The sequence below is a fragment of the Castor canadensis genome, chromosome 14 (genome assembly GCF_047511655.1).
Source record: "Castor canadensis chromosome 14, mCasCan1.hap1v2, whole genome shotgun sequence".
NCBI classification, from domain to species: Eukaryota; Metazoa; Chordata; class Mammalia; order Rodentia; family Castoridae; genus Castor; species Castor canadensis.
The window spans coordinates 72625157-72651603 of NC_133399.1; the positions used below are offsets into that span (position 1 = coordinate 72625157).

Genomic DNA, 26447 nt, shown 5'->3' on the forward strand with positions numbered 1-26447 from the left:
ACTAAGCAGGCCATCACAGCTACTAAACAGTTTCTCATCCTCAGGCCAAACAGGGCAGAAAACTACCCCAGGCAGAAAACCTATACCAGGACCTCACAAGCAGAAAAAATATATGCTTTTAAGGGAACAGGGCAAAGTGGCACTTTTCAAAAAGCTAAGCTAAGTTGAAAAAGCTAAATTAAGTTAAAAACATACATTCTTTGTCTCAGATCTCCTATTTCTGAGACTGACAAAATTAAAATTATCAATACATAAAGACAGCTGTCTAAGAATGTTAATTTTTTTATAATTTTTTTATAATAGTAAAGAACTGAAAACCCATGAATATCTCAAAAGAACAATGACAGGATAAATTATGGTATCTTCATGCCCTGGACCAGGCACCAAGAAGAACATTGTGTTGTGTGTGTGTGCAAAATACAGAATAATATACATATAATCATTCATTTTTAATAAAACAAACCAACTTCTTACCAATATATATTTATGTTTATGCATGTCCACTTAAGCAGAATAAGTCTATGGAAGAATATACCAATTCGTTAACAGTTACAGCAGAAACACAGAAGGTAGCAAGTTGCAAGAAAATACTATCAATACTCCTGCGTACTTTCACAGCCACAAAGAACATACATTAAGTTTGTAATTTAAATAACAGAAATAAAATTATCCCAAGTGACAAATAAAACAGCAGAAGGGCAGGTCCCACAGGGGCTCCCATTTCAATAGCAGCCTTGTTCTACAGTGTAGCTCAGGTGAATCAACTGGGAAGCATCAGCCCCTCAGGACTCTGCTCCAAGTCTACAAAAGAAGGCCACCATTCTCCTGAACAGATCATGAGAATAAAGGCTTCAGCGTTAATCAGGAAAAACGTTTAAATGATATACCCTAGAGACAACTTACGCTCATTCTTTTAAAAGTTCATATATTGTAAGGGGAAATTTTTTCAACACTTATCTATGGCCATTTTTCTTCTGGAACTATGTATTACAAAATATTATTGTTTTATATAATTATTTTCAAGGCTGTTGGTTAATCCTTTATGACACACTTCATAAAACAAATCAAGATACATACAAATATTCGTATATTACATGTGCACTATGTTTATTCTGTTATATTAAATAATTCAAGTTAAGTCTGTTCACCACACATCTTGTTGTTCTAAAAAGTGTAATACACTTTAGGGGATGCATATAGGAACCCGCCTTTCTCAGAACTTGGTAAAACTTCAGATTTGTAAGCAAAATAAATGTTATTGTTTTAAGACACTACAAAAGCAAAATACTACTATTATAATAATGATAATTATTATAATATATAATTAAGACTCTATGCTCACATCTTAAAGGACTGATTACCTGTGATGAGAGAACTGATTGGTAGTCTTTCTTTAAAGCAAAAGAGCAAATTCAAGGCAAACTTTTGAGAGCCAATGTGTACTTCACATTATGAACAGAAGGTGGCAATATTTAATCTACATCCAAAGTATAATTTTTCAGGAGTTCTACCTATTTTACAGGATCTGCTGTGATAATGTGACAAAAGCTGACCCCTCAAGGCAGGAAACATGGTTTATAACTAAATGCATTCAAAAAGTTTTCCTAGACTCATTATATATACAAATAAAGATACAGTATCCCTTACGTAATTAAATCACTATTAGCAAGTCTAATTTGGTCCTTCTGGCTAAGAACTCTATGTCACAAACAAAGAAAAAGCTATTTGTTTTAGCTCCTAAAAATTCTCAAGTAGATAAAACAACAGAGGTAAGCTCATTCCAGCTTCTATTTAAATTTAAGAACCACAACACAAACGAAAGGTGGGAGTTGGAAAAAGTACTTTTTGTCTAACACAAGATCACTTTGCTATTTGATACCAGCATCTTTGGGTACAGAAAGAGTCATGAAAGAAACAAAACAACATAAACCTAACTCATTTCTCAATGAACACAGACTGTGATCTGGGCACTGAATGAAATAAAAACACACATAAGAAGCTGTTCTTACTGTCCTCATTCATATGGAAACAAATGCATATGGTGCCCAGCAGCAGCAGACAATCCCTACTAGATCTGGGTAGGAGTTGAGTGAACAGCAGAGATAGCGACAGTGGAAAGAGGTGAGAGTCAGAATCTAGAGCAACCTCATCTGACTAGACGCCCGGGTAATGTTTTATGATATAAACTGAAAGTTTAAATGGACATTAGTCACCATGGATGTTGGAGACAGAAGGAGGACATTCTAGCTGAAGCAGGGAGGAGGAAGAGATAGAGGGGCAAAATCAGAGCATGTGGGCATCAGTGAGTCATCCATTCTAAGTCAAGCAGAGGCTCATAGACGCAGTAGCAAGAGAAGAGGCTCAAATGCATTTAGGGTCCTCTACAAACAGGCTCCATTAAGAAACATAGACTTCATCTGGGGCAGTGGAGAACAAATAATAATTTTGAGCATGTTTAACTGGAAAACTTGCGATTGACCTAGAGTCTATTATAATAAAAAAGACCAAGCAGAATCGGAGGGTGGTGACAGGTGGGCGTGTGAAAATTCAGCAGTGAATGAGAGAAGTGGAGAACGTAAGCTCCTTAAACTCCATAGGAAGTCTTGTAATCTTGTTTACGGCCATCACTGACACCTCATTTGTGGACATACCCCTACTAGCACAGACCAGCCACTAAATGGAGATTTACTGACAGTCTGACCAACTGGATAAATGACAAAATGAAGTAAGAGTGAGCACACTACAGCTGCAAAGAAACACTCAGATTCTCTCCTTAACCCTGCATCAGTCAAACCTAGGAAAACTTTGTGAGTGTCATCGTATCAAGTTAAAGGTCAGCCTGCTCCTCATCTTAGTCTTGAAGTCTAACATTTTACCAGTTATACTTTATACCCGAATTGTGACTGGGCCTGATCTGACAAGGACAAACAGTAGAAGACAGAAGCTGATCTTTGCAGGAAGAGATCAACTTCTGGCCAAACCCTCTACAGGTTATCAAATAATTGTCCTTTCTCTCCCAGTCTATAACTTGTTAAATAAAGGACCTTAACTTATGGCACAAACATTAAAATATGGTGATTTTATTCCTTGCAACTACTGTCTACAAGTGAGCTGGTAAAAATCTTTTCCTACCTCCTAGGGGGCATCTTGGGTGATTTAACAGTTTTAGGATTACATTCAGATAGGAAATCTGCACCCAGTTTAATTTAAATTTTCAACCCATACATGATGTACCATCACAGGCTATTTGAACTGGTAAGTGCTTTGCTCAGGGACTTCCTTCCTCATCTCTTTCTTGGAGGCTCTCTTAATGAGTGGGGGTTGCAGAGGAGGGATGCAGGAAGGTAAAAGATCTTTGCAAACCAAGGCAAGGTTGCATTCTCTCTTTATTGGCTGCCATTGCTTTTCTGATTAATACTAATTGACCATTTCTCCCTTCACAGGATAAGGGTCCAGACACTAAATCTCCTAAGGCCTACATACGGGTTCTTGAAGGGAGATCTACTGTGGCATGAGCCTGTTCCAATCCCCTCAGCTTTCTTTGCCACAATACATCCTACAGTCACTTTTGCTGGGAGCCCTTAGTGCACAGCCCTTTTAAAAAGGTTCTAGCAAGATGGCTCATGTTCATTGAAATTTCCCCATCCTCGTGCTGACAAAAGAGCAAGTGTACAGACTGTTCTACCACCACTCAACACTACTGTCACTCTCCCATTCTATTTCCTTTGCTTGTTGCCACAATGGCCATCACACATCTGACTAGAAAATGAGATCTTAGCTTCAGTTCTTTCAGGCACCCCTAACCTTTACAACTGTAGTTTCCAAATGCCACCTTTTGAATAATGAAAGAAATCAGTGACATGGTGAAATCAGAGGCCATAACCACAAAGAAATCTTTGGCGACGGAACAAGAACAGAAAGCTGAGTATTAACTCAGCTCTGCCTGCCTTAACCTCACCCCTTCCCTTTGGGGCTCCACACTCATCCACAGCAACCAGCATTCAGCACACAGCTCAGGGGCTGCCTTGCTTCTCTGTCCCTGGCTTAACACTGGATGAGCTTGTGGCTGGTTCTTCAGCTTACATCTCCAGCTTCACTGGCTGTGTATTCAACTCAGAGGTGGTGACCCTACTGAGCCTTAAGTGGGGACATGGTTCTGCTGTAGATTGTTTTTATAAACAGAAAAAACTCCATGGTCAAACAGAAAGAGAAGCCTGCATTTGAATCTGGATTCTGCCCCAAACTGTGTGACCTTGGGTAAATTACTTAACCTTTATAAACCCAAAAGAAAAAAACAAAAACAAAAACTCCTAATCTGCAGGATTGTTACAACAATTAAATGAGAAAGCACCTGGTACTTTTAAAAGCTCAGCAAGTTCCTAGGACATTTGATAATGTTGTGAATGATGATGAGATAAAATGAGCTACTCCTCATCTTATAATTCAACAAATACTGCATCAACAGTCCATTACTGAAATGTTAGAAGCAAGTTAGAAGGCTCAAATGTGAGGTTATCCTTGCTCAAAGAACAAGAATCATTCAGGCTGCTTCCTAAGCCTTTTTCTTTTTAACTAAACCTGTGAGCAAACCTGGGAAGTGTCTGTGTGCTATTGTCCACAACTTCCATGGCAAAAATCCACTCAGTCTCCTGGCTACCAAGGAAACCTAACACACTCTGGGACAAAAAATCAACAGACCTGATCTTTAAAAGAATGAAAGCTCGAAACAAACAGTTCAAAAATCATGTAGTGTGCGTGTGCATGTATAAACATAAAGGGGCCACCAATTTTCTTTAATGCATCAGTGTCAAACTTCTTATCACTGAGAGTAAACACACTGAGTGCCAAATGTACCCTTCAAATCAAATCCTTTGGATTAATTTATTTTAAATCTGGAATATGCCTGACCCTACAGCTGCCACATTCTACGGAAGGCTTACATAATAGTACAAACTTGGATCACTGGCTCTGAAATTAGTAGGTGAATCTGTTTGCCTTTATTTAAAGCTGGAAAAATAGGACAGGAAAGGAACTTTCTAGTCTCGACTCCATAAAGCCCCTTTCTTTTTTTCCCCCCCTCTTGTTTTCAGTATATCTGTCTGAGACATTAAGAAATTCAAAACAGCCCCACTTAACTTGCATAACAAGAAGAGGGAAGGCAGTCAGTGTTCAGAGGAAGGGGTTAAAGTGTGAGCCAGAAACAAAAGCATAAATTGAAAGAGAACAGTAAAGGTCAGAAGTTTTTCTGGCATCTTTCAAGTGAAAATCTTCAAGCAGAAAGCTATTTCTGTTTCTGATTTAACATTGTGTCTGTGTGTTGTCCTTTGAGAATGTATTTTAAAAGAAGGGACCCTTTGCATATACATAACCTACTAGAATGTGAATATGATTTAGCCATAATATCTATTTCACTACTGGTCTTCATGACTGGTTTGCTGATTGACACCCAAGACTTCATCTTCACTACTCCACACACACCCATTCTATAGCATGATGTGATCAAATATTCTGAGGTCAAGGAATGAGAAGGACACTGATCTTACACTAGGAGAACCACGCAGTAAGAGATCCGGCTCATAACTCACAATATTTGGTGAAATGAAGCTTAGAGAAGCAGTAAAAGCTACTAGGCTCTGAGAATTTACACAAAGATAGCATCCAGTCTCATTATTTCTCATACTGCCCATGAATGTAGACTGTCTGTAAATACCTACACCTAATGGCATATACTTTTCAGTGACTTGAACTTTAGTCCTATTTTTCCTTCCTTTTGTAATGCTTTTTATTTACTCAGGTCCTCTTTTTAGTCACTTCATCGATATAATTCACATATCATACAATGCACCCATTTAAACTGTAAAATTCAGTGATATTTGGTATATTCACAACTACTGCCATAACCTAACTTTAGAATACTTCCATCACTCCAGAGAGAAATACTCTACCCATTAACAGTCACCTCCCATTTTTCTCATTATCTCCAGTCCTAGGCAACAATCAGTCTATTCCCTATCACTGTGAATTTTTGCCTATTCTGGACATTTCATGTGAATGGAATCTTACAATTAAGGGATCCTTTATGACAGGTTTCTTCCACTTAGCATAACATTTTCAAGGTTCATCCTTGTTGTAGTATATATCAATATTTATTCCTTTTTTACAGCTAAAAAATGTTCCATTGAATGGACATACCACATTTTATAAACCCATTCTCAGTTGAACATTTGGTTATTTCTGCATTTTGCTATTATTAATAATGAATAAACATTCATAACAAGTTTTTATGTGGCATCTTTCTATCTCATCAGTCATAGACCCAGCTACATTTTCCTTATTTCATTATTGTCTAGAGATTACAATGCCAAGAATGTTGACTAAAAAACATTCCATTCTGACCTTGCATTTTGTGCTATGTATTCACTATACACATAGGTGATTTGTTTCCATGTCTTCACTGGCACACCCCTCTGTGGACTCTATTCATTGACAGCTTTTGAAAGAATTGGGTCTACGGAAAAAAACTAGAAATTGCATTGCCTTCAATACTGAGTCTTCTTAAAAAAAAAAAAAAAGTAAGGCTGAATGGGAGGAAAGTATAAGATCAACTTGGCTTTCCTCTTAACGAATAGCTATTATTTCCTACTGGATGCATTCTTAAATTAGAAGATCAGTACATTAACATGTATGTAATTATAAAATAGTATTTTCTAACAACAGACAAGTAGAAAGTTCTCTACCCTTCTCCATAGAATTTTAATAGCTTAGGGCTTGTCATTCCAGATGTTTTTCCTATATTTTTACATGTCTATAGTTTTTGTTTTTTCTTTGTTTTGTGGGATGGGGGTTTGAACTCAGGGCTTCATGCTTGCAAAGCAGATTCTCTACCACTTGAGCCACACCTCCAGTCCCCTATAATTTTTTTCTTGCACAAATACAATAGTATATATCTTATTTTGTGACTTGCATTTTTAAACTTAACATTACATTTTATAGATCTTTTCAAATCATAAGGAGAGATGATTATAAGCAGAATTTGAAAAAGTATAGCTGAATACCTCACAAAAATTGAACAGCTGGAGCTCCACAGTGAACCTCCTATTGTCAGAGCAGAAAGAGATGTTTTAGAAACAAATCAGATGATAATAGTGTGTACTTAAGGAATCAGTCTCTCAAACTAAACCACACTCATTTATTGTGCCCAAACAATGCTAGGGACAGAGAAACATAAAGTGTACTGGACATAGTCAACTCCTTTGGGAGCTCAGGCCCTCCAGAAAGCAGCCAGCAGGGGACCCAGGTACTGACCATGCAGGGAGAACATCCCCTTTCCAGGTGAAGTAATGAGAGCAGGTTAAAGGGTCTATTAGGTTTTGCCCTGACTTCAGCTTCATGACATGCATCAGAATGGTGACACTTACTTTAGGCCGAGTGTCCACAACGTAAATGAAGTCACTTCCTGGATTGGCTTTCCTGATGGCCTGGAGCATCTGTTCATCCTCCATGCACCGGGCACTGAAGCCAGACAGAGGTTGGCTGCTTCTGCAGATGGAGGCCTGGAGGAAAGAAGCCACAGCAACACAGGACCATCAGGCACTGTACCCAGCAAAGACCCTCTGACTATCTCCAGGAAAAAGTCCCTCGGTTCACCTACTTCCCATGCCAGCTTATGAAAATATGATAACACTTTGTGGAAATCAAGATTTGTTTATTTTTAAATTCAGGTCAAAGAAACCAAAAACTCTGTGTGGAAGATTTCGGGAATGTTTAAAGATGTTTACATAGGATCCAAATCATGAAATTCAAACCCATTTAAATAACCTACTTTCCATTTCACTGATATTCTTTCATTTTCCTGCTGAAAGTAGAAATACAAAATAAATAACTATTCTCCCAAAACTTACAGGATACTATTCATGGCAAGATTAATGAAAATATATTTTAATGCTTTCCATCATTTTAAAAAAATGAGCCTATTTTTAAAATATCACAAATATCAAAAAACAATTCTAATTCCAAATGTCAAATTTCCACAATAATGAAATCCCAGGTGACACCGAGGTTTGATATCTAAGGAGAGCAGGCACATTCCCATGCTATGCTTAGAGATAAAGGGTTTCTTCAGAATCAATCTGCATTCTATCTTGCAGTTTCCCCTACCCTGCAATTCTAGCAGAGTAGAGTCAGCCTTCCACATTCACAGGTCCTATCTCCATGGATTCAATCAACCACAGTTCAGCAATACTCAGAAACACGCATCCGAATGTACCCAGATGCTTTGTCACCATTCCCTAAACAATATAGAATGACAACTATTTCCATAGCATTTACATTGTACCGGGTATTACAAGTAATCTAGAGAGGGTTTAAAGTATGCAGGAAGATGTGTGCAGGTTATGTGGAAATACTATGCCATTTTATACAAGGGACTTGAGCATTCTCAGAATCTGGTATCCAAAGGAGATCCTGTAACCAATCCCCCATAAACACCCAGGGATGACTGAAGTGCATGAGTCTTTCCCTGAATCATGAGTGAGTGTAGATTACTTTGCAACTATAAAACTTAAGCTTTCGTGGAAAAGTACTTTTTGGGGTATTAGGTTTTAACACTTAAATTTAATATAAATCTCCCAATAAAATACACAAGTGACTCAAAGAATCTACATTGAAACAGTTAAATCCACTGTGTAAGAGGATGTGGATAGCGATGGTCAGTAAACAGAGCCCCTGGCAGACAAGGAAGGGAAACTTACTGAAAACCGTCAATTACTCCTGCACAGGGATTTGTGTGCAGGGCTCTGTCCATGAAGGGGTCTACTACAGCCCCACCCCCAAAGTGCAGCCCCAACTTTCCTGTCCTGAAGGCTCAACCCATGACAACTTAGCAAGGGCTTGGATTTCTCCAGAAAGAATGAGCTAAATAATTCTTCATTGGAGAGGGCAGGTTTATTTCTCACTAGCGCTAAAGACCAGACCAAGCATCATTTGTAGAATGCTGGACACACAGCTGTCTGAGCCTCCAGGACCATTCTGTAGTACAACAGGGCAATTGCTGATGTCGTTCAAGGAAATCGGGGCCTGAAGCCAGGTTCAGAATTCAGGAGAGCAGTGCTGAGTTCCCCAGAGTCATCTAAATCTTGAGGAGTGTGGAGGAGAAAGGGACTAGAGGATCTGAACAGGGACGGGGACAATAAACAAGGGCAAGATCCGAAAGCAAGATGAAGTCACAGTAGGGACAAAGGGGCTTGAGGAGCAAACACAAGCTGTGTCCAGAGGACACAAAGCAAAGTGCCACAGATGACTTGGTTGGGAGGCAGGGTTCTCACTCCTTTGACCTTTCAAGGGTCAGGGTCTGCCACCCCCGCTCTGAGGGAATTCTGACTGGAGAGAGAATAATTCTGAGCTGGCAAGCATTTGTTTGAGGTTGCACACATCCAAACTCACTAATCTAGAGAAATCTCAATCATGAAATTAAGCAAATTAGTGACAACTGCTATTAATTACCTTCTGAGGAAAAGCAACTAGCTTTATTTATTTGATTGTTTATTTATTTATTTATTTATTTATTTATGTGGTACTAGGGACTGAACTAAGGGCCTCCTGAGCCACACTCCCAGTCCTTTTGCTTTTAGATTGTTTTTCAAATAGGGTCTCATTCTACCTCTACCTCTTCTGAGCAGCTGAGATTACAAACATACATCACCATGTCTTGCTTATGTTTGAGACAGCAAGGGTCTCACTAACTTTTGTCAGGGCTAGCCTCAAACCACAATCTTTCTATCTCCACCTCCCGAGTAGGTGGGATTACAGATGTGTACTACCATGCCCAGCCCAACTAGCTAGCTTTAAATGAAGGTTAAGTCAGAACAGAGTTATACTATAAAGTGTGGTTGATAAATTCAACTTTACATTTTGGATTACATTTTGGCCTCTTGTAGTTCATTTTCTTAATAATCTTTGAGGTGCTCCAAATAGAATTCTGCATGACTCAAGTGACTGTTCACCCTTTCTAGTTTCAAAAAGAACAGAAAGTAGTCTCTGAGTGCCTTGTGGACCCTATCACATACATCCCAGATGGTCAGATCATTGAGTATTACGTGTTTTGGATGCTTATGAGGCAAACATTAGTACCTAATTTACTTAATCTTCCTAATTATCATCACAGTAAGAACTATTATTACTTATAGATGATGTGAAGAGGCACACATCATCTTGAAGAACTTGTTCAAGGCCACACAGCTACCAATTGAGAAAATCAGGATTTGAATCGAGATAATACAGTTCCTAATCTTGAATTCTTAACCAAACCAGGGGCTGGAGATGTAGCTCAATGATAGCACACTTACCTAGCATGTGCTGGGTTTGACCCCAGCACCACAAAAATAAATTAAAAAACAAACTGAATTTCTAACCAAAACAGTATAGCAGCCCTGGGAAGAAATACATCAGACAGCATGGTATAGCACTAAAAGCATCATTCAAGAGGACCTGGCTTTTAATCCTAGTTTCACTCTGGATCTGTGGTGATCTTGGGTAATTTGTGTCTCTTCTCTGAATATCAGTTTTCTCATGTATAAAATAGGTAACGATAATGTATATGACACTGCGACACTCCTAGATCTGTGCCTAACACACAAGTTCCAATAAGCAGTTACTATGGAGAGCAAGTCTGTTTTTCTTAAGGAAAATTGCCTCACTGGCAATCTTCATGAAGCTTGTGTCCTAGAGATCGGTGCTATGAATTTAGAAGACCATGTGATGCACAATTTAAAGCAAAATAACTTCTTTTTAAAAAACTGTAACATAATAATAAAGAAAAAGGATCAGGGAATTCTAAGGGTTCTCAATTACAAGCTTGCAAAGAATTCTGAACACGAGGGATAGCTACACACATCGAACCATGATCTGCAAAGCTGTTTGACTGCAAAGGGAGTCTGGATGGCTCAATACAACCTGCATCTGGCAAAAGGTCTAAAATCAATATTATGGGTTACATGACATCTGGTAAAATGGACAGGCCTAGAAGCAAGTTCTCCTCCACACTCTTCCTCTATGGGTAAGGCTTCCTTGTTAAACAGTTCTCCTTATCTAACACACATAGGGAGCTCCTGGTCACCTCTGAGTATGGGGTTTCAGTTCCCCACCAGCCCATGGAATTATTCAATCAACCCAATCACACCATCCTGCAGGAACCATGGCTGACCTCACCCTCTTGATGCTGCCTCTCAGGGCTCCTCCTTGTCATTCTGTCCCCTGCTACAACCCCTTCAGGGCCTCTCATGCATGTGGAGTCCTATTCCCCTGAGCAGGGAGCAGATGTGGTTAGTAAACTGCTGGGGATCTCCTCCGTCCAGTGTTCAAGTGTCATGTTGGCCCATAACCCAAGGGTGGGAGCCCCAAATTCACCAGAGGTGAACAGAACATGATTACAGAACCAAGCAGGATAGCAGCTAATCCAAAGGCAAATATGTACCACCAGCAGAAGAATTTATAGCAAAGGACCCTCAACAGGACTTCAGGTTCATAAAATGCTGTGTGTTTCAAACATTCCTTAATCTAACACCAAGTCCACCTGCTCAACTGTCAAAATATAAGTGCCCCTTTGGTAATGGCACAAGGGGGACAGAAACTTAAGATGTTGTATTTTTATTCACAAGCAAAAGTTCCATTGGGGTAGGAATACATTTACTTAAGCCTAAACTGTCTAACATCACCACAGGTAAGAAAGAAAGGTCAGAACCCCTCTCTCAATTTTAACATCACTTGGCTTTGAATCCAAAACCATGGTATCAAGCATGGAAACCATAGTTTCTCACCTGGCTGGAGTCAAGTAACTTCTGAAGTAGGTGGCAAACACCATTCCTACTCCTCCAAATTTGTTCTTCTATCATTCACAGAAATGAAAACTCCAATTTTTAGCAATTTACATGGTTACCCATATGACTGTATTTTCTTACCTGTCTCTGCAGTTCTGATAATAGGAAGTGAGCAGAAGTGTCACACACATTTCTCAGAGCCTCCCACCCCAAAGCTGGGAGCACACCACTATCCCCTCCTTCACTTACTGTCTGGAGTGTGGAGGTGATGACTGGTGCCACAGTCGCTTTGTACACCATGTGGATGTGGACCAAACCCTAGGGCAGCAGAGCAGAGAGGTGGGGACAGCTGGGTCCCTGAGGGCTCTGTGGTGTAAAGTCAAGGCATCAAGCCTGGACTGCCCACCTCTGGTTTTATGTGAGAGAAAATAAAATCTTAGCCTATTAAGTCACTGTCATTGAAGGTCTCTTAGTTACAGACAAACCTAATTCTAGCTTTCACAAATAATACTTAAAATAAAACCCACTCTTCATAGACAAAAGTTTCCTATATTAAGGATACTTGAAAGAACACAGCCATTAAGAAAAAAAAGGCTGAGTGTGGTGGCTCATGCCTACAATCCCAGTTACTTGGGAGACAAGAGATCAAGAGGACTGTAGTATAAAACCAGCCCCAGCATAAACTTAGTGAAACCCCATCTCAACAAGTAAGTTGGGTATTACAATGTATGCCTGCGATACCAGCTACATTAGAGGAAGACTGTGGTCAAAGGCCAGCTGAGGGCAAAAACACAAGACCCTACCTGAAAAATAACTAAAGCAAACAAGAGCTATAGGGCACTTGACTAGCAAGTGCGAGGCCAAGTTGAAAGGAGAAAAGAAGAGAGGCAGTAAGGGGACAGGAGAAAGGAGGGAGGAGGGGAGAAAAGAAGGAAGGGAGGGAGGGAGGGAGGGAGAGGAAGGAATCAGCCATGTACTTCAGGATCTTTTCTAAAATAGACACACAAAAGGATCTCCAGCATGTAGATAGCAGAGAGCCTCCTGAGGGGGCCGTTTAGAGGAGGAGGGTATTCATGTGGGTGAATTCACGTGAATTTATTGTCAAATAAACGTGGAAGGTCAACTTCTACATGAGACAAAGATGTAAGCACAGTTGGATTGCACCATACTCTGCAGAGAAATATCCATATCCCTTTAAGAAGAATGCAAACACCACCTATAATCTTGGGAGGCTGAAGCAGGAGGATCGCAAGTTCAAGGCCAGCCTGGGCTACATAGTGTATTTGAGGCCAGCTTGAGCTACACTGTGAGATCCTGCCTCAAAAAAAAAAAAAAAAAATTCAAACAAAACACATAAGTGCAAACACAGCCTGAAGGCAGCTAGAAAGTGTCTGTTTATGATAAAACAAAAGCATGCCTGGAGACTTACGTGGTTATCTTTATAGTAGTAAGAAAGGGCAGGAAATCGCCGTCTACTCCGGAATTTGGAACTCCCCACAATAATGTGTGCCGTGGCTGATTTGGGAACATACAGTTCAGTAGGGTAGGAGTCACAAACCTATCACCGGAAAACACAAAGGGTTTTAGGCAATCAAGTAATGTTCTGCAAATTCCATTCCAACATGCTTAGAGGTGGCATATTTATGTTTCCTTGAGTTACGGAGGAGGTTATTTCTAAGAAACCAGAAGTCACTTCAGAGAAATAATTCTGAAATGATTCTGAAGAAAAAGCAAGACAGCCATGAATGTCCTGTCTTTGGGCATTGTCTCTTCTCTCCAAGGCTCTTTATGTGAGGCAAGAAAGTAACAATGAGCCCTCCTTTCATAAAGGACAAATTATAATTTTGCATCCTGACAGGTGAAAAAACTTTAGCTGCCTATATCTGGTTGAAAGACAGCCTGACCCTGGGGACAATGTTCCTAAAATGTAAGCACAGTAGTAAAGTCCTGAGGTTTCCCCCTCTGTCCCTGGCACACGTTGGGCAATCCTTTGCTCTTCTTGGATAACCCTGCCTGTCTTCTCAAATCTCATCCATGCATCCAGAGCCAACCCCATCCTACTTCTTCAGAAGCCTTCTCTGTGATCCTCCAGCTCTAGCCAATTTCCAGATCTGATTTCCTAATGTGCCACCCCTTACCACACAATGTTACAACTTTATTCGCTTTCTTTTATGTTGGTTTTGTAAGTGACAAGAAGTGATTTGCTTTTTCTGATAGCAATGATAACAGCTTGAAAGGATCTTGTCATTTAGAATCAGAAATCAGCAATTTAGCACCTGGCTCTGATTTAGCAACTTTAATGACCTAGGGGAAACCAAACCACACCAAGCACTTTGGTTTTTCTAATGTCTAAAATTGCTACTACAGCAAGAATATCTCAAGGGGTTGATAAAGGAACAATCAGACAACACCCGTGGCAAAGCACTTTGTAACTGATTAGAGTGAAAAGAAATGCCAACAGTGGTAACAGTTGTAGTTTTTATGTTGCTTAACACGTATTTTCCTATCACATCAGTCAACCAACCCATCCTTCTGCAATGTGGCAATGCCAGTTCCTGGGCTTCATCAAGGGAATGTTCATTTCCTGGAAGTCAGGCATCTGCCTAGGCAAATCAAGGGAGTCCTCAAGCTGGTATAGCAACAGAGGAAATACTTTACCTGCAGGTCCCCTGTCCATCTCCATCCATGCTTATCACTATCAGATGGGAATGAAGGAATGAAAACACTACAAGAGAGATCCCAAGCTCTTGCCATTTGCCTTGTCACGATGTCCCACCTTGCCTGCCTCCTCTGTCTTTGTTCACCAAACTGGTAAACAGCATGGAGCAGGAGATAAAAGTGCCACAAAGAAAATGTTCAGAGGCTCAAAGTGCAATTTCAGGACTCCACCAAAGACATGTTAGGATAGAAGACTACCAAAGAGTGGCCAATAGAGAGGCTCAAACGGTAAGAGCACCTGTCCAGCAAGCGTGAAGCCCTTGGTTCAAACCCCAGTGCTGTGAAGAAACAAAAACAAAACAAAGAGCTTTACACAGGCTCTAGACTCTGGAAGAAAATCCAGTTGAGCAGGGACCCAACCCACTTGGAGCCAGAGTGCTGGAAGGATGCTGCAAGACCATGGACTTTCTTCCCCATGCCAGCCTAGTGTCTGAATCTGCCTTAAGTCAGCCAGTGTGAGGATTACCACACAGACCATGCCTGCTTGCCTGAGGTTCAAGAGACATCAGTCATTGCACCAGACTGACATTTCTTAAAATAACCATTTTTAAGAGGAAATAGGTAGGTTTTTCAGTAAATAAGTACTTCCTTAAAACAACACTAAGGAACTGCAAATTTTTATGACTAGGTGAAATGAGGCAAGATTTCCCATCACACTTATTACCTATAGCTTCAGAAAACCAAGAGATGAGTGATAGACTCTGGAGATCTTGCCAGGTCCAACAATGATATTCCAGACCAAAAAATACCCAGCTTGCCTCAGGTCATGGCTCTAGGTGCACCAAAGCAAGACCAAGAGAAAGCACACTCTCCTTGATACTCTCAGCCTAACTCAAGAACCTCACTGTTAATCTGTGCACACACGATCATCTTTACTTAGCTGGGGAGCACAGAGACAGCTTCTCACCCTCTAGAAGTACCAGAGCTCTACCCCTGCAGACCTTCAAGGTTGGTATATACAAGGGCCAAGAGCTCAACAACCTGAGCCCAGTCAAAAAGGTCAGGCTTGCGCCAGCTGGCATATACTCCCCTCTAGGAACAAAACACCAGTCACAAGCATTCATTCCTGCTTTCCCAGAGCACTGGCTCTAGGGGAAACAACTCCATGAGACAGAGCTTAAATGCAGGGCATTCTAATGAGCACTTACAAGGGGAGTGCAAAGAAATTAAACCACCTTAAAAAAAATACTTATGGAACAGAACAGAGGACCCAGATATGAAGCCACTCAACTATAACCAACTTGTCTTTGACAAAGGTGCTAAAAATATACAATGGAGAAAAAGCAGCCTCTTCAACAAAAACTGCTGGGAAAACTGGTTAGCAGTCTGCAAAAAACTGAAACTAGATCCATGTATATCACCCTATACCAAGATTAACTCAAAATGGATCAAGGATCTTAATATCAGACCACAAACTCTAAAGTTGGTACAGGAAAGAGTAGGAAATACTCTGGAATTAGTGGGTATAGGTAAGAATTTTCTCAATGGAACCCCAGCAGCACAGCAACTAAGAGATAGCATAGATAAATGGGACTTCATAAAACTAAAAAGCTTCTGCTCAACAAAAGAAATGGTCTCTAAACTGAAGAGAACACCCACAGAGTGGGAGAAAATATTTGCCAGCTACACATAAGACAAAGGACTGATAACCAGAATACATAGGGAACTTAAAAAACTAAATTCTCCCAAAATTAATGAACCAATAAAGAAATGGGCAAGTGAACTAAACAGAACTTTCTCAAAAGAAGAAATTCAAATGGCCAGAAAATACATGAAAAAATGCTCACCATCTCTAGCAATAAAGGAAATGCAAATTAAAACCACACTAAGATTCCACCTCACCCCTGTTAGAATAGCCATCATTAGCAACACCACTAACAACAGGTATTGGCGAGGATGTGGGAAAAAGGAACCCTCTTACACTGCTGGTGGGAATATAAACTAGTACAACCACTCTGGAAAAAAATTTGGAGGCTACTTAAAAGGCTAAACGTTGATCTACCATATGATCCAGCAATACCACTCTTGGGGATATACCCAAAAGACTGTGACACAGGTTACTCCAGAGGCACCTGCACACCCATGTTTATTGCGGCACTATTCACAATAGCCAAGTTATGGAAACAGCCAAGATGCTCCACCACTGACGAATGGATTAAGAAAATGTGGTATCTATATACAATGGAATTTTATGCAGCCGTGAAGAAGAACGAAATGTTATCATTCGCTGTAAATGGATGGAATTGGAGAACATCATTCTGAGTGAGGTTAGCCTAGGCCAAAAGACCAAAAATCATATGTTCTCCCTCATATGCAGACATTAGATCAAGGGCAAACACAACAAGGGGATTGAACTTTGATCACATGATGAGGTGAGAGCACACAAGGGAGGCATGAGGATAGGCAAGAACCCCCCCCCCCCAAAAAAAGCCAAGATAGCATTTGATGTCCTCAGTGCAAAGGAACTAATGCAGAAACTTTAAAGTGACAGAGGCCAATAGGAAAAGGGGACCAGGAACTAGAGAAAAGGTTAGTTTGACAATTAATTTAGAATGTAACACATATGTACAGGAAAGCAATGCGAGTAAACTCCCTGTACAGCTATCCTTATCTCAACTAGCAAAAACCCTTGGTCCTTCCTATTATTGCTTATTCTCTCTCTACAACAAAATTAGAGACAATGGCAAAATAGTTTCTGCCTGGTAGCAAGGGGGTAGGGAGGGAGAGGGAGAGGGTGGAGGAAAAGGGAGGGGGCAGGGAGAAGGGGGAAGAAATGACCCAAACATTGTATGCACATATGAATGAAAGAAAAAGAGAGAGAATAGCCCAAATGTCTATCACCTAAGAAATGGATAAACAAAATGTAGTCTATTTACAATGGAATATTATTCAGCCTTAAAAAGGAGGAAAATCCTTTAAAATATGTCAGCCACAAAGAGATAGTACTGTATGATTCCACTTATATGAGGTATCTAAAATAGTCAAATTCATAGAAACAGTAAGTAGAACGGTGGTTGCCAAAGGCTGGGGGAGGAGGAAGGAGGGAACTGTTCAATGGGTACAAGGCTTCAGTTGATGAAACTATAAGATGAAAGAAGTTTTAGTGTTCAACAGCACAACAGTGTGAATATACTGAACATTGCTAAACTATACACTCAAAATGGTAAATTTAAGTTATGTATTTTTATCACAATAAAAAAGAAACAACAGTCTTAGCAGTGACTGATGTTACTTCTGCAACAAGTTTACAAAGTTGTAGTCGGAATTCTGATAATGAATAATCTGCACCACAGAACGTGATTCACGCCACTAAGTTTTAAAACTCTTCAATATGCCTCCAGACTTGATCTGGTCTTTAAAATTAAAACAGAGAATTCAGAGGGTAAGAAAAGCTCACAAGAACGAAAAAAAAAAAAAAAAACCAACTTTTCTTCTGATTCTTTTTTCTTTTCTTCAGAATTTGTTCTGACTCTACTTTACTTATTAATGAAAATAGATTAGCAAGTTAGTCTTCTGGGCTTTCTTATGAATAAGGAAATAATTTTGTCTTCCACTAAACAAATTACCTGCCTGGAATACCCACATGTCTCAGCATGGTCTTGCCCAAAGGAATCTTTTCCATGATTCTGTCACTCATTCAAGCTTTCCTGAGTACTTACTATACACCAGACATTATTGTTAGGCACTGGGGCAGAACAGAAAAACACTTTGTGGCCTTGACCACTTCAAGCTCCCAGAACAATGGGTCTTTGTTGACCTGTTATGCCATCCCTGCAAACCTGTTTATTTCTGCAGAGTACTATCCATCTGAGATGCAGCCCAAGACCTCTGTATTTATAGATCAATTACTAAACTGAGCAATTTGGGGTAAGAGTTTGTTGGTCAGGAACTGAACTATATCTGTATAGAAACTTTCTTCTTAAACATTTAGGACCTAAAATTTATTTCAAGTAATTTATGATGAATGAGGAAAAGAAGGGTATGAACAACAAAAAGTGATTATAAATAAATAAATAATACATAAAATATAGCCGTAGGGAACTGAAGTAAACAAGATTTAATAAAATGGCTGGTTTGAATTACATTTTAAAATTTTATTTAAAGAGAATTCAATTAAAATTTTAAGTTAGTAATTAATACCAGTTATTTTATTTAAATAAAGATAATTTCAAGAGTAGGTATAGAATGAAATCCAAGCTTAGAGAGTTAAGACTACCATAAGCAAGTGTCATTAATGAGGCAATAATGATGATAGATGACAATAATACTACTACTAATAATAATTAGCCTGCCTAAGACCACACAAATAGAAAATGGCAGAACTGGTCCTGGGTCCCAAGTTTTCATACACCAGCTCTGATGTAATTTCTACCATACACAATAGTTTCTTCTCGATCACATGATACCACCTGCCCTATCTACCTCAAAGGATTTGTGAAAAGTGTAAAATAACTCATAAAACAAAGGAGGGAAATAAACACATGTTCTGAACCATAAGGTTAAAACCACCAGGAATGAATTAAGATGAAGCTCTTTCAGTGGACTTCTACTTAGAGATTTCTTCAAGACCACAGTATTTATTTTATTTCTAAATTGGTAAGAAATGTACATCCATCAGCTTTTCTCTATTTCAATGATATTTACAAACTCAGAAAATCCCCTAGGTTTTCCTTTTCTGTCTCAACACAGATTGTTAGTGGTTACCTTTGTTTTCCTATGTGTCACTCGTGAAAACAAATGCTGATTAACATACGTTATACAGTCTACAACTTACAGACTTAAGTGAGTACACATGAGTCATGTTTGTGATGCTAATTCTAGAAGAAAATCTCATCAAAACATAAAAAGAACCTGTATTTCCAAGAAAATACTATTCCACTAGATGTGGCTCAGCTTCATTTTCTTCCTTGCCCAAGATGTGTCATGGGTTTTTTTTTTTTCTCAAAAAGACCTTCAATTTTCTTTATTAAACTCGGATTTCCCTTCCTTTCATTTCAAGGCTAAAAATTCAATGCAAAGGTTGGCTTTAAAATAAACCAATCTGATTATATTAGTCAGATGCTTAAGTAATGATTAAGTAAGTCTGCAGTTGTTAAATTTGAATGTAATTACAAAGAAGTATCATAAGTATCCACTGTACCCCAAACAATCTTCTACAAATATGTAATACAAAAAACGACAAACAATTTTACAGGAAAAAGAGCAAAAATGTAAATGACCAATTCAAAGAACAGTCACCGTGGATGGCAGGTAAACACAAGCATTACCTAGGTAAGAAAAAAACTTACCAAAGTATGCAATTAAGAACAAATGAAGGAAAATTTAAAGACTGAAGAGTGGGCCGGGCCTGTGGCTCAGTAACAAAGTGCTTGTCTAGCAAGCATAAGGCCCTGGATTCAATTCCCAGCACTGCAAAAGGAAAAAGAAAAAAAAAAGCCACAAAAAAATCTTTCTAGAAGGTTTACTTTTATTACTTAAAACATTTTAAGAAGTCATGAATTCATAGGGAAGCCAACACTGACATGTGACCATCACTGGGAAGAACAGGGACTTAATTTGCCACTCCTGTTTCCCTCCTCTTCTGTATTCCTTCCTGCAAATGCAGACACATTTCCCCACATCTCTCTAGGGAACCTCTTGGTGACCTTGTGTACCAATCAAGAATCCAATGAGCACATTGAGAAGCTGGTGCCAAACTGTCATCAGAGTCTCTCAGACTTCCCTACTAATCGCTCCCTATGCTATAAAAAGATGTGATGGGAGAATGAGGTCCCAGCCAGTTCTCCCACCAACTGCTTGGCCATGAGGCCTCCCTGTGTTTCCAATTCTTCAACCCTTAGAAGAGGAATGCACAGGGGCTGTTTCCCTTTTTCACACTTTCAGGTAGAAAATAAGTCAGCAATAACTAAGAGACACTTGGAAACCCTCATTCTTTTATCTATGAAGAGCTATAAAATCTAAACCAGATAAAAGTCATACTAAACTAATTTCACTCCATGCATCCACTCACTCTGTAGTCTCTATTCACATCGCTGAGCTGCCAATAATTGTTGGGGAGGCCCATTCGCTTATACTCTTCACTAAGATTGATCAGCATCCAGCCTTGCTCTCTTTCTTCTTTATCCAGCTTGGGATTGAATGAAAAGCAGTATAGCTCCTCATATTTCACTGCAAAAAAAAAAAAAAAGCAGAATAAGCCAAATCAAGCTAAGTCAAAGCCAGAATCAAATCTCCCCAAAAACATTCTGTCCCAGCTGGGTTTACCATCCCAGTCTTCCACCTCTGGCACACTCCCTGTCACTATAGACAAGGTCACTCCCTGCCTCCTCCCAGCCATGATGAGAAGACCTTGAGGCATCTGGAGTTGACTGCGCAAGAGCTTCTCCTTGAAGAAAATAGGACCTTCTCTTGGGCCTTTTTTATTTTTTAGTTTCCTTAAAAGCGGATATATCTTCCAAACCACATAAAATATGGAACATAAAAATAGTTAAGAACATATGTGTGCATTAGACATCTTTTTTATGTATATGACAAATATGGATTTGGGGCGGCTTTTCAGAGGTAGACACAGCCCTAAGGCTACTTCCACATTTTGACTGATGCTTGCAATATTAAAAATGCGGTAACTAAGCAGTTGCAAAAGCTATGGATTATGTTACACTTGCATTAAAAACATTTGAACTTTCAACAACTACATAAATTTCACAATTGTGCTACTCATAAGATATTTATAGGATTCATAAAAACATCCAGTCATAAGGCACAGCAGCTAGTCATGGATCACAAGCTGCAGGATGCATCATGAAAGTCTTCTTTCAATTTTGCCATGGTATTTCTGTCTCTATGCATCACCTTTATGCTTGTGAAGCCAAGCCCAAGAGCCTCAATGCTTCCTTCTTTCCAGCAAAATCTATGATTTGGTTTCTTGCTCTGGTCTTACCATATAAGGGAAGTGTTAGACCAGCACTGCCCAGCAGAAATATAATGCAAGCCATGTACGACATTTAAAATGTCCTCATAGCCACATTTAAAAAGTAAAATGGGAGAGTGAAATTACTTTAGTAATGCTATCATTTAACCTAATAAATACAAAATATTATCATTTCAACATGTGCACAGTACGAAATGTATTAATATTTTGCACATTTTGTTTTGTGCTGTCTTTGAAATTCCATGTGCATTTTACACCTCTCAGTTTAGAGACAGCCACATTTCAAGTGCTTGAAGAGCCAATGGCAACCATTTTGGACAGTGCAGCCCTTCTTTGATAATAAAGTCCTGGCTTTGTTGCTGATCCTCATTTAACAGATGAGGAATGTGAGGCAAAGGCAGTGTAGGAACACACCCTCACCCAGGATCACACAGCTGGTAAAAGAGGAGTCCAGACTGCCACGAGGCGATTGCTGCAGAGTGCAGGCTCCCCCTGACTGCACATGCTGACTGCACAAGGCAGATTCTTCTCTGTTCCTCCTTGACTTTCCTTGTTTCATCCTCCTAATTTTCCTATTTCTCTCCAATAGATTTTTACCTCCTTTTAGTTTCCCCAGGTCCTCCCATTTATTCCTTAGCTTGCTGATAGTAGTGTGGAAAATTTAATTCTCCTACACATATGTTTGCAGGCTCCATAAAAGATCTCACTGCCGGCAAAAGGCTGAGTAATACACAGACAGACTAAGATCAAAACTCAGCTTCAAACTTGTTTTGATTGCTACTGAGATGACTCATTCACATGAAAGAAGAAACCTAAGGGTCATATTTTGAAGAAAGATAAGAGTATTTTAAGTAACAGATTTTTTTAATCACACATGTAATAAGAAGGGACCCAACTTGATAAATTATGTCCTATGAAAATCTTTCTTAATGCCATCTTTCTAAACCTCAAAACTCAGAACACCGATTATTGGATCAAATAAAACATGCCCACATACAGGTGCACCGACACACAAATACAGAGCAGCTGCTTTCAGCAAAGGGTTGCTTGTCATCTTAGATAATTGAGGGGCAGCACAGAAAAATGAGATCCTGTTCTGGGAACAGCTGGTTCAACACTGACACATCTTTTCCATCTCTAAGTACCATTTTCATGACTCAGGCTTCTGCTACCATAATGTTAACCACAAATACAATTTGTTTAAGATGCCAGAAGTTTCTCTTGAGAAAGCTTCCGTTTCCTCAGTGAGAGAAGAGCTGATAAACACAAGGAATAATGGAAGTTAAGTTTCTTTTGTTAAATATTTACAAATAGGTTTAGAGGTGGAAGAATAATAACAATCCATGACTGCTGACAACTCTCTGTGTGGCTGATGCCTGTTTCCACTAGGAAGAGGCAATGAAACCGCACAGAAACTAAAGCAAGAAATTTTCATAACAGACATTAGGAAGGTCACTCTTGAGTTGGGAGACATTAGAATGAGTTGACATTAAAATAAGGAAATTTTTTCCTTCTGATATTTTTAAGGAAAAGGATGATCAGCTTATCCTTAGGCTCAATTTAAGTAAAATTCTAGGTGAAGGCAGGAGGGCCCCCATTTTTTGGTTAAATCTCAGTTTTGTCAATGTGGGCAAGTTTATTATCCCAAGGCCAGACCAGAAGGAGCTCTGAGACTGTGTACTCTGAGAAATTCAAAAGCACCGTTAGCAGAGATGTAAATCCTACTGAATACATCCCATTTCATAATTTTCTGCTCCTCACACTCCCAATTCCAACAACATGAGATATGAAGGTAGTGGATATTAGATATAAAGTATACCCACAGTGGAGATACACTGAGAAACCCCTTTGAACATCAACTTAAATAATAACGAAAGGGCTATAAAATAGGTACAATGTGTGGGAAGGTATTAGTGGCAGGGGGAGGATGAAGGAAGGGAATATGGTTGATGGATTTCATACACCTATATGAAATAGAACTAAGAAACCTCTTGCAATTGCTTTAAGTGGGGCAGGGATGGGGTTAAAGGGGAGAGGTGATGGGGGTGATGTAACCAATGTACAATATAAGTCTAATTGGAATTGTCACTGTGAATCCCTCCCTGTATAATGAATATATCCTAATAAAAATCATAAAAAAGAAAATCTAGAGCTACATTTAAGGATTTTTTTTGGTTACAGATTTTTGAAAGAAGTTATATATTGACAAATTATAGTTGTGTATATTTATGAGACACAATATGATACAAGATTTTTAAATACAATGAAGAATGATTAAATCAAGCTAAGTAACATATCCATCACCTGAAATAACTAATTTTTTGTGACTAGAACATTTGAAATGTACTGTTTTAGTAACATCAAAATGTACAGTACTCAATTATTAGCTATAGTCACCATGCTGTGAAACAGATCTAAAAACAAACAAAAACAAATCAGGCTTAAACTGACACTTTGTGTCGTTTTGACGATCATCTCCCTATTCTGTCCATTCCTAGCCTTTGATAACTACCATTCTTTTCTCTGCTTCTATGAATTCAATTGTTTTATAATCCAAACATAAGTGAGAATATGTGGTATTGGTCATTCTGTGTTTGGCATATTTTACTTAGCATGATATTCTCTAAATTCCATCCACAATGTTGCCCATGACAGAACTTCTGCCTTTTTCAAAAGCTGAATATTATTCCACTGTGTATATACATATATACATTTTCCTTATCCATTCAGCAACCATAACTAGGCTACTATGGATAATGCTGCATTGTAGACATCTCTTCAACATATTGATTTCAAATCTTAAGGGTAAATATTCAGAACTGGTATAGCTGGATAATATGTAGTTAATTTTTTGAGCAACTATTGTTTAAGGAATACTCTTTTCTATAATTGCTGTACTAATTTACATTCTCTCCAAGACTGTACCAGTGTTCTCTTTTCTCCATATATTTTTTACATGAAAGAATTATCTTTAATTTTTTCATATTAGCCATTCTAACAGGTGTGAGGAGATATCTCAATGTGGTTTTAATTTTCATCACTTAGTGATGTTGAACATTTTCTCATATATCTGTTATTCATTTGTATTCACTCTTCTTTTGAAAAATGTCTATTTAGGTGCCTTGCCCAATTCTTAATTGGACCATGTGTTTTCTTCCTATAGAGTTGAGTTCCTTATTATAAATCTTATTTATTAGTTCCTTATAAAAATATAACTCACAAATACTCTCCCAATGCATAGGTAATCTCTCACTCTGATAACTGTTTCCTTTGCTGTGCAGCAGCTTTTTACTTCAAAGAAATCTTTACAGAATCTGAATTCAGAGAAAAATATTTGCTTCATCTAGAAAGGTCCTACCCCTCACCTGGTTCACCTACTCTTTAAGACAAACATGTTAAATTTTCGACTGGCTTCTCACATTACAAAGTCTGAGCCATCGCAGCCAATAAAACACCATTGGCCCTAGTGATCAGCAGGTGTCAACAGCACAAGCATTGAAAGCCTCATTCTATGGGGCCCTTGCTAGGGTGGCCTCAGACCTCTTTCCATGAAACGCAAATATTCACCATGACTGTGACCTGGGGGAGAAAACTAAAAGGATGCCATTAATTAAAAACTTTTTTTTAGATAAAGTTATATGGAAATCATCTTAGTACTTACTTCACATATATTATTTACTTAAGTCATATCATAAACTTAACAAGGCAGACTTTAATGTTTTTCTCTCTATTCAGAAAGAAAAATGACAATTTCTAAAATATTACATGACATGCTACATGAAAATAATTAAGAATGAAGCTTTCTAGGAAAACCTAATTGGTGCTTCAGTCAAAAGTACACTCAACCCAAGCAAAGAAATGCATGCTTTGACTTACTTATTTCTTCACTGATTGACTGATTGATTGATCAACTGGGATTTGAACTTAGGGCCTTGTGATTGCTAGACAAGTACTCTATCATTTGAACCACACAGTCACTTTTTTTATTCAGTATATTTAAGATAGGGTCTTGCTACGTTGCCCAGACCAGCCCAGATCACAATCTTCCTACCTACACTTCCTGCGTAACTGGGATTATTAAGGTTGTGCACCATCATGCATGGCTTGTTTGTTGACACAGGATCTTGGTAACTTTTTGCCAGGGCTGGCCTTGAACCAAAATCCTCTGCCTCCCAAATGACTGGGATTGTAGACATGAGCTATTCAGCCCTTGACATCCTTTATTTTGGCACTATTACTCATCATGGTCTCCTTAACCAAGGGAAGAAGCATGTGTCACTACAATCGAGATCCAACACTAATGTTCTCACCATCACCATCACTCTCACTTCCTGTTTCCCAGAAAAAATGGAAGTCATCAAGTGGAATCTCTCAAGTTGGAATCACTAAGCCTGTAAATAAGACAATACCAGCACGCAACCTCCACTCCTTCCTTCTCTTACCCAAGGAACCATATATATGGGTAACACAAAATGTTAGGGAACAAGGAAAAATAAGCCAGTTTCTTTCTCAGGTATCAGGGAAAAGGTGATAAAAACAGAATATTTGAGGAAAAAAATATTGAGGGAACTGCCTCTCCTTATAGACTAACTGAGAAAAAAGAGGATGCTACTATTAAAATCAAAATTACTTTACAAATTGAAAGATGAGGATCCAAGATAGCGACTAGGGCGCAGAAGCAGACAGCGTGACCTACGTGAATCAAAAACTTGGTGAGATGCTGGAGTCACACTTGGCAGAAATAAAGCAGCAAGGAGAATCAAAACTTCGACACCCTGAACCCCTAGCCATAGAAACCTTCTCCACGCCACATTACACTGAGAAAACAGGAGGGATCCCGCCACCACCAGACACCAGCTCCAATTATGCTTGGGAGACATTCGACAAACCAAACAGATGAGAGCCAAGCATCGTGCAGTATTCCCCCAGCTACCGCAGGGATAAACCAGCATACCTCCTGGGCAGACTGACACCTCCCCCCACAC

At 39.1% G+C, this 26447-nt stretch overlaps 1 protein-coding gene across 2 annotated transcripts in view; it reads right to left on the minus strand.

Annotated features, from left to right (window-relative positions):
* The window catches only part of Mtmr7 (myotubularin related protein 7), a 98029-nt gene that overhangs the window by 31585 nt on the left and 39997 nt on the right, over positions 1–26447 (minus strand). Inside the window, exons 4-6 of one of the 2 annotated variants that reach the window (XM_074054738.1) lie at positions 20542–20699; positions 13243–13371; positions 7419–7553 (exon numbers count right to left, since the gene is read on the minus strand). In XM_074054738.1, coding sequence (XP_073910839.1) covers positions 7419–7553; positions 13243–13371; positions 20542–20699 — 422 coding nt within the window. The remainder of the gene's footprint in view (positions 1–7418; positions 7554–13242; positions 13372–20541; positions 20700–26447) is intronic. The other variant, XM_074054739.1, reaches the window with a different exon arrangement.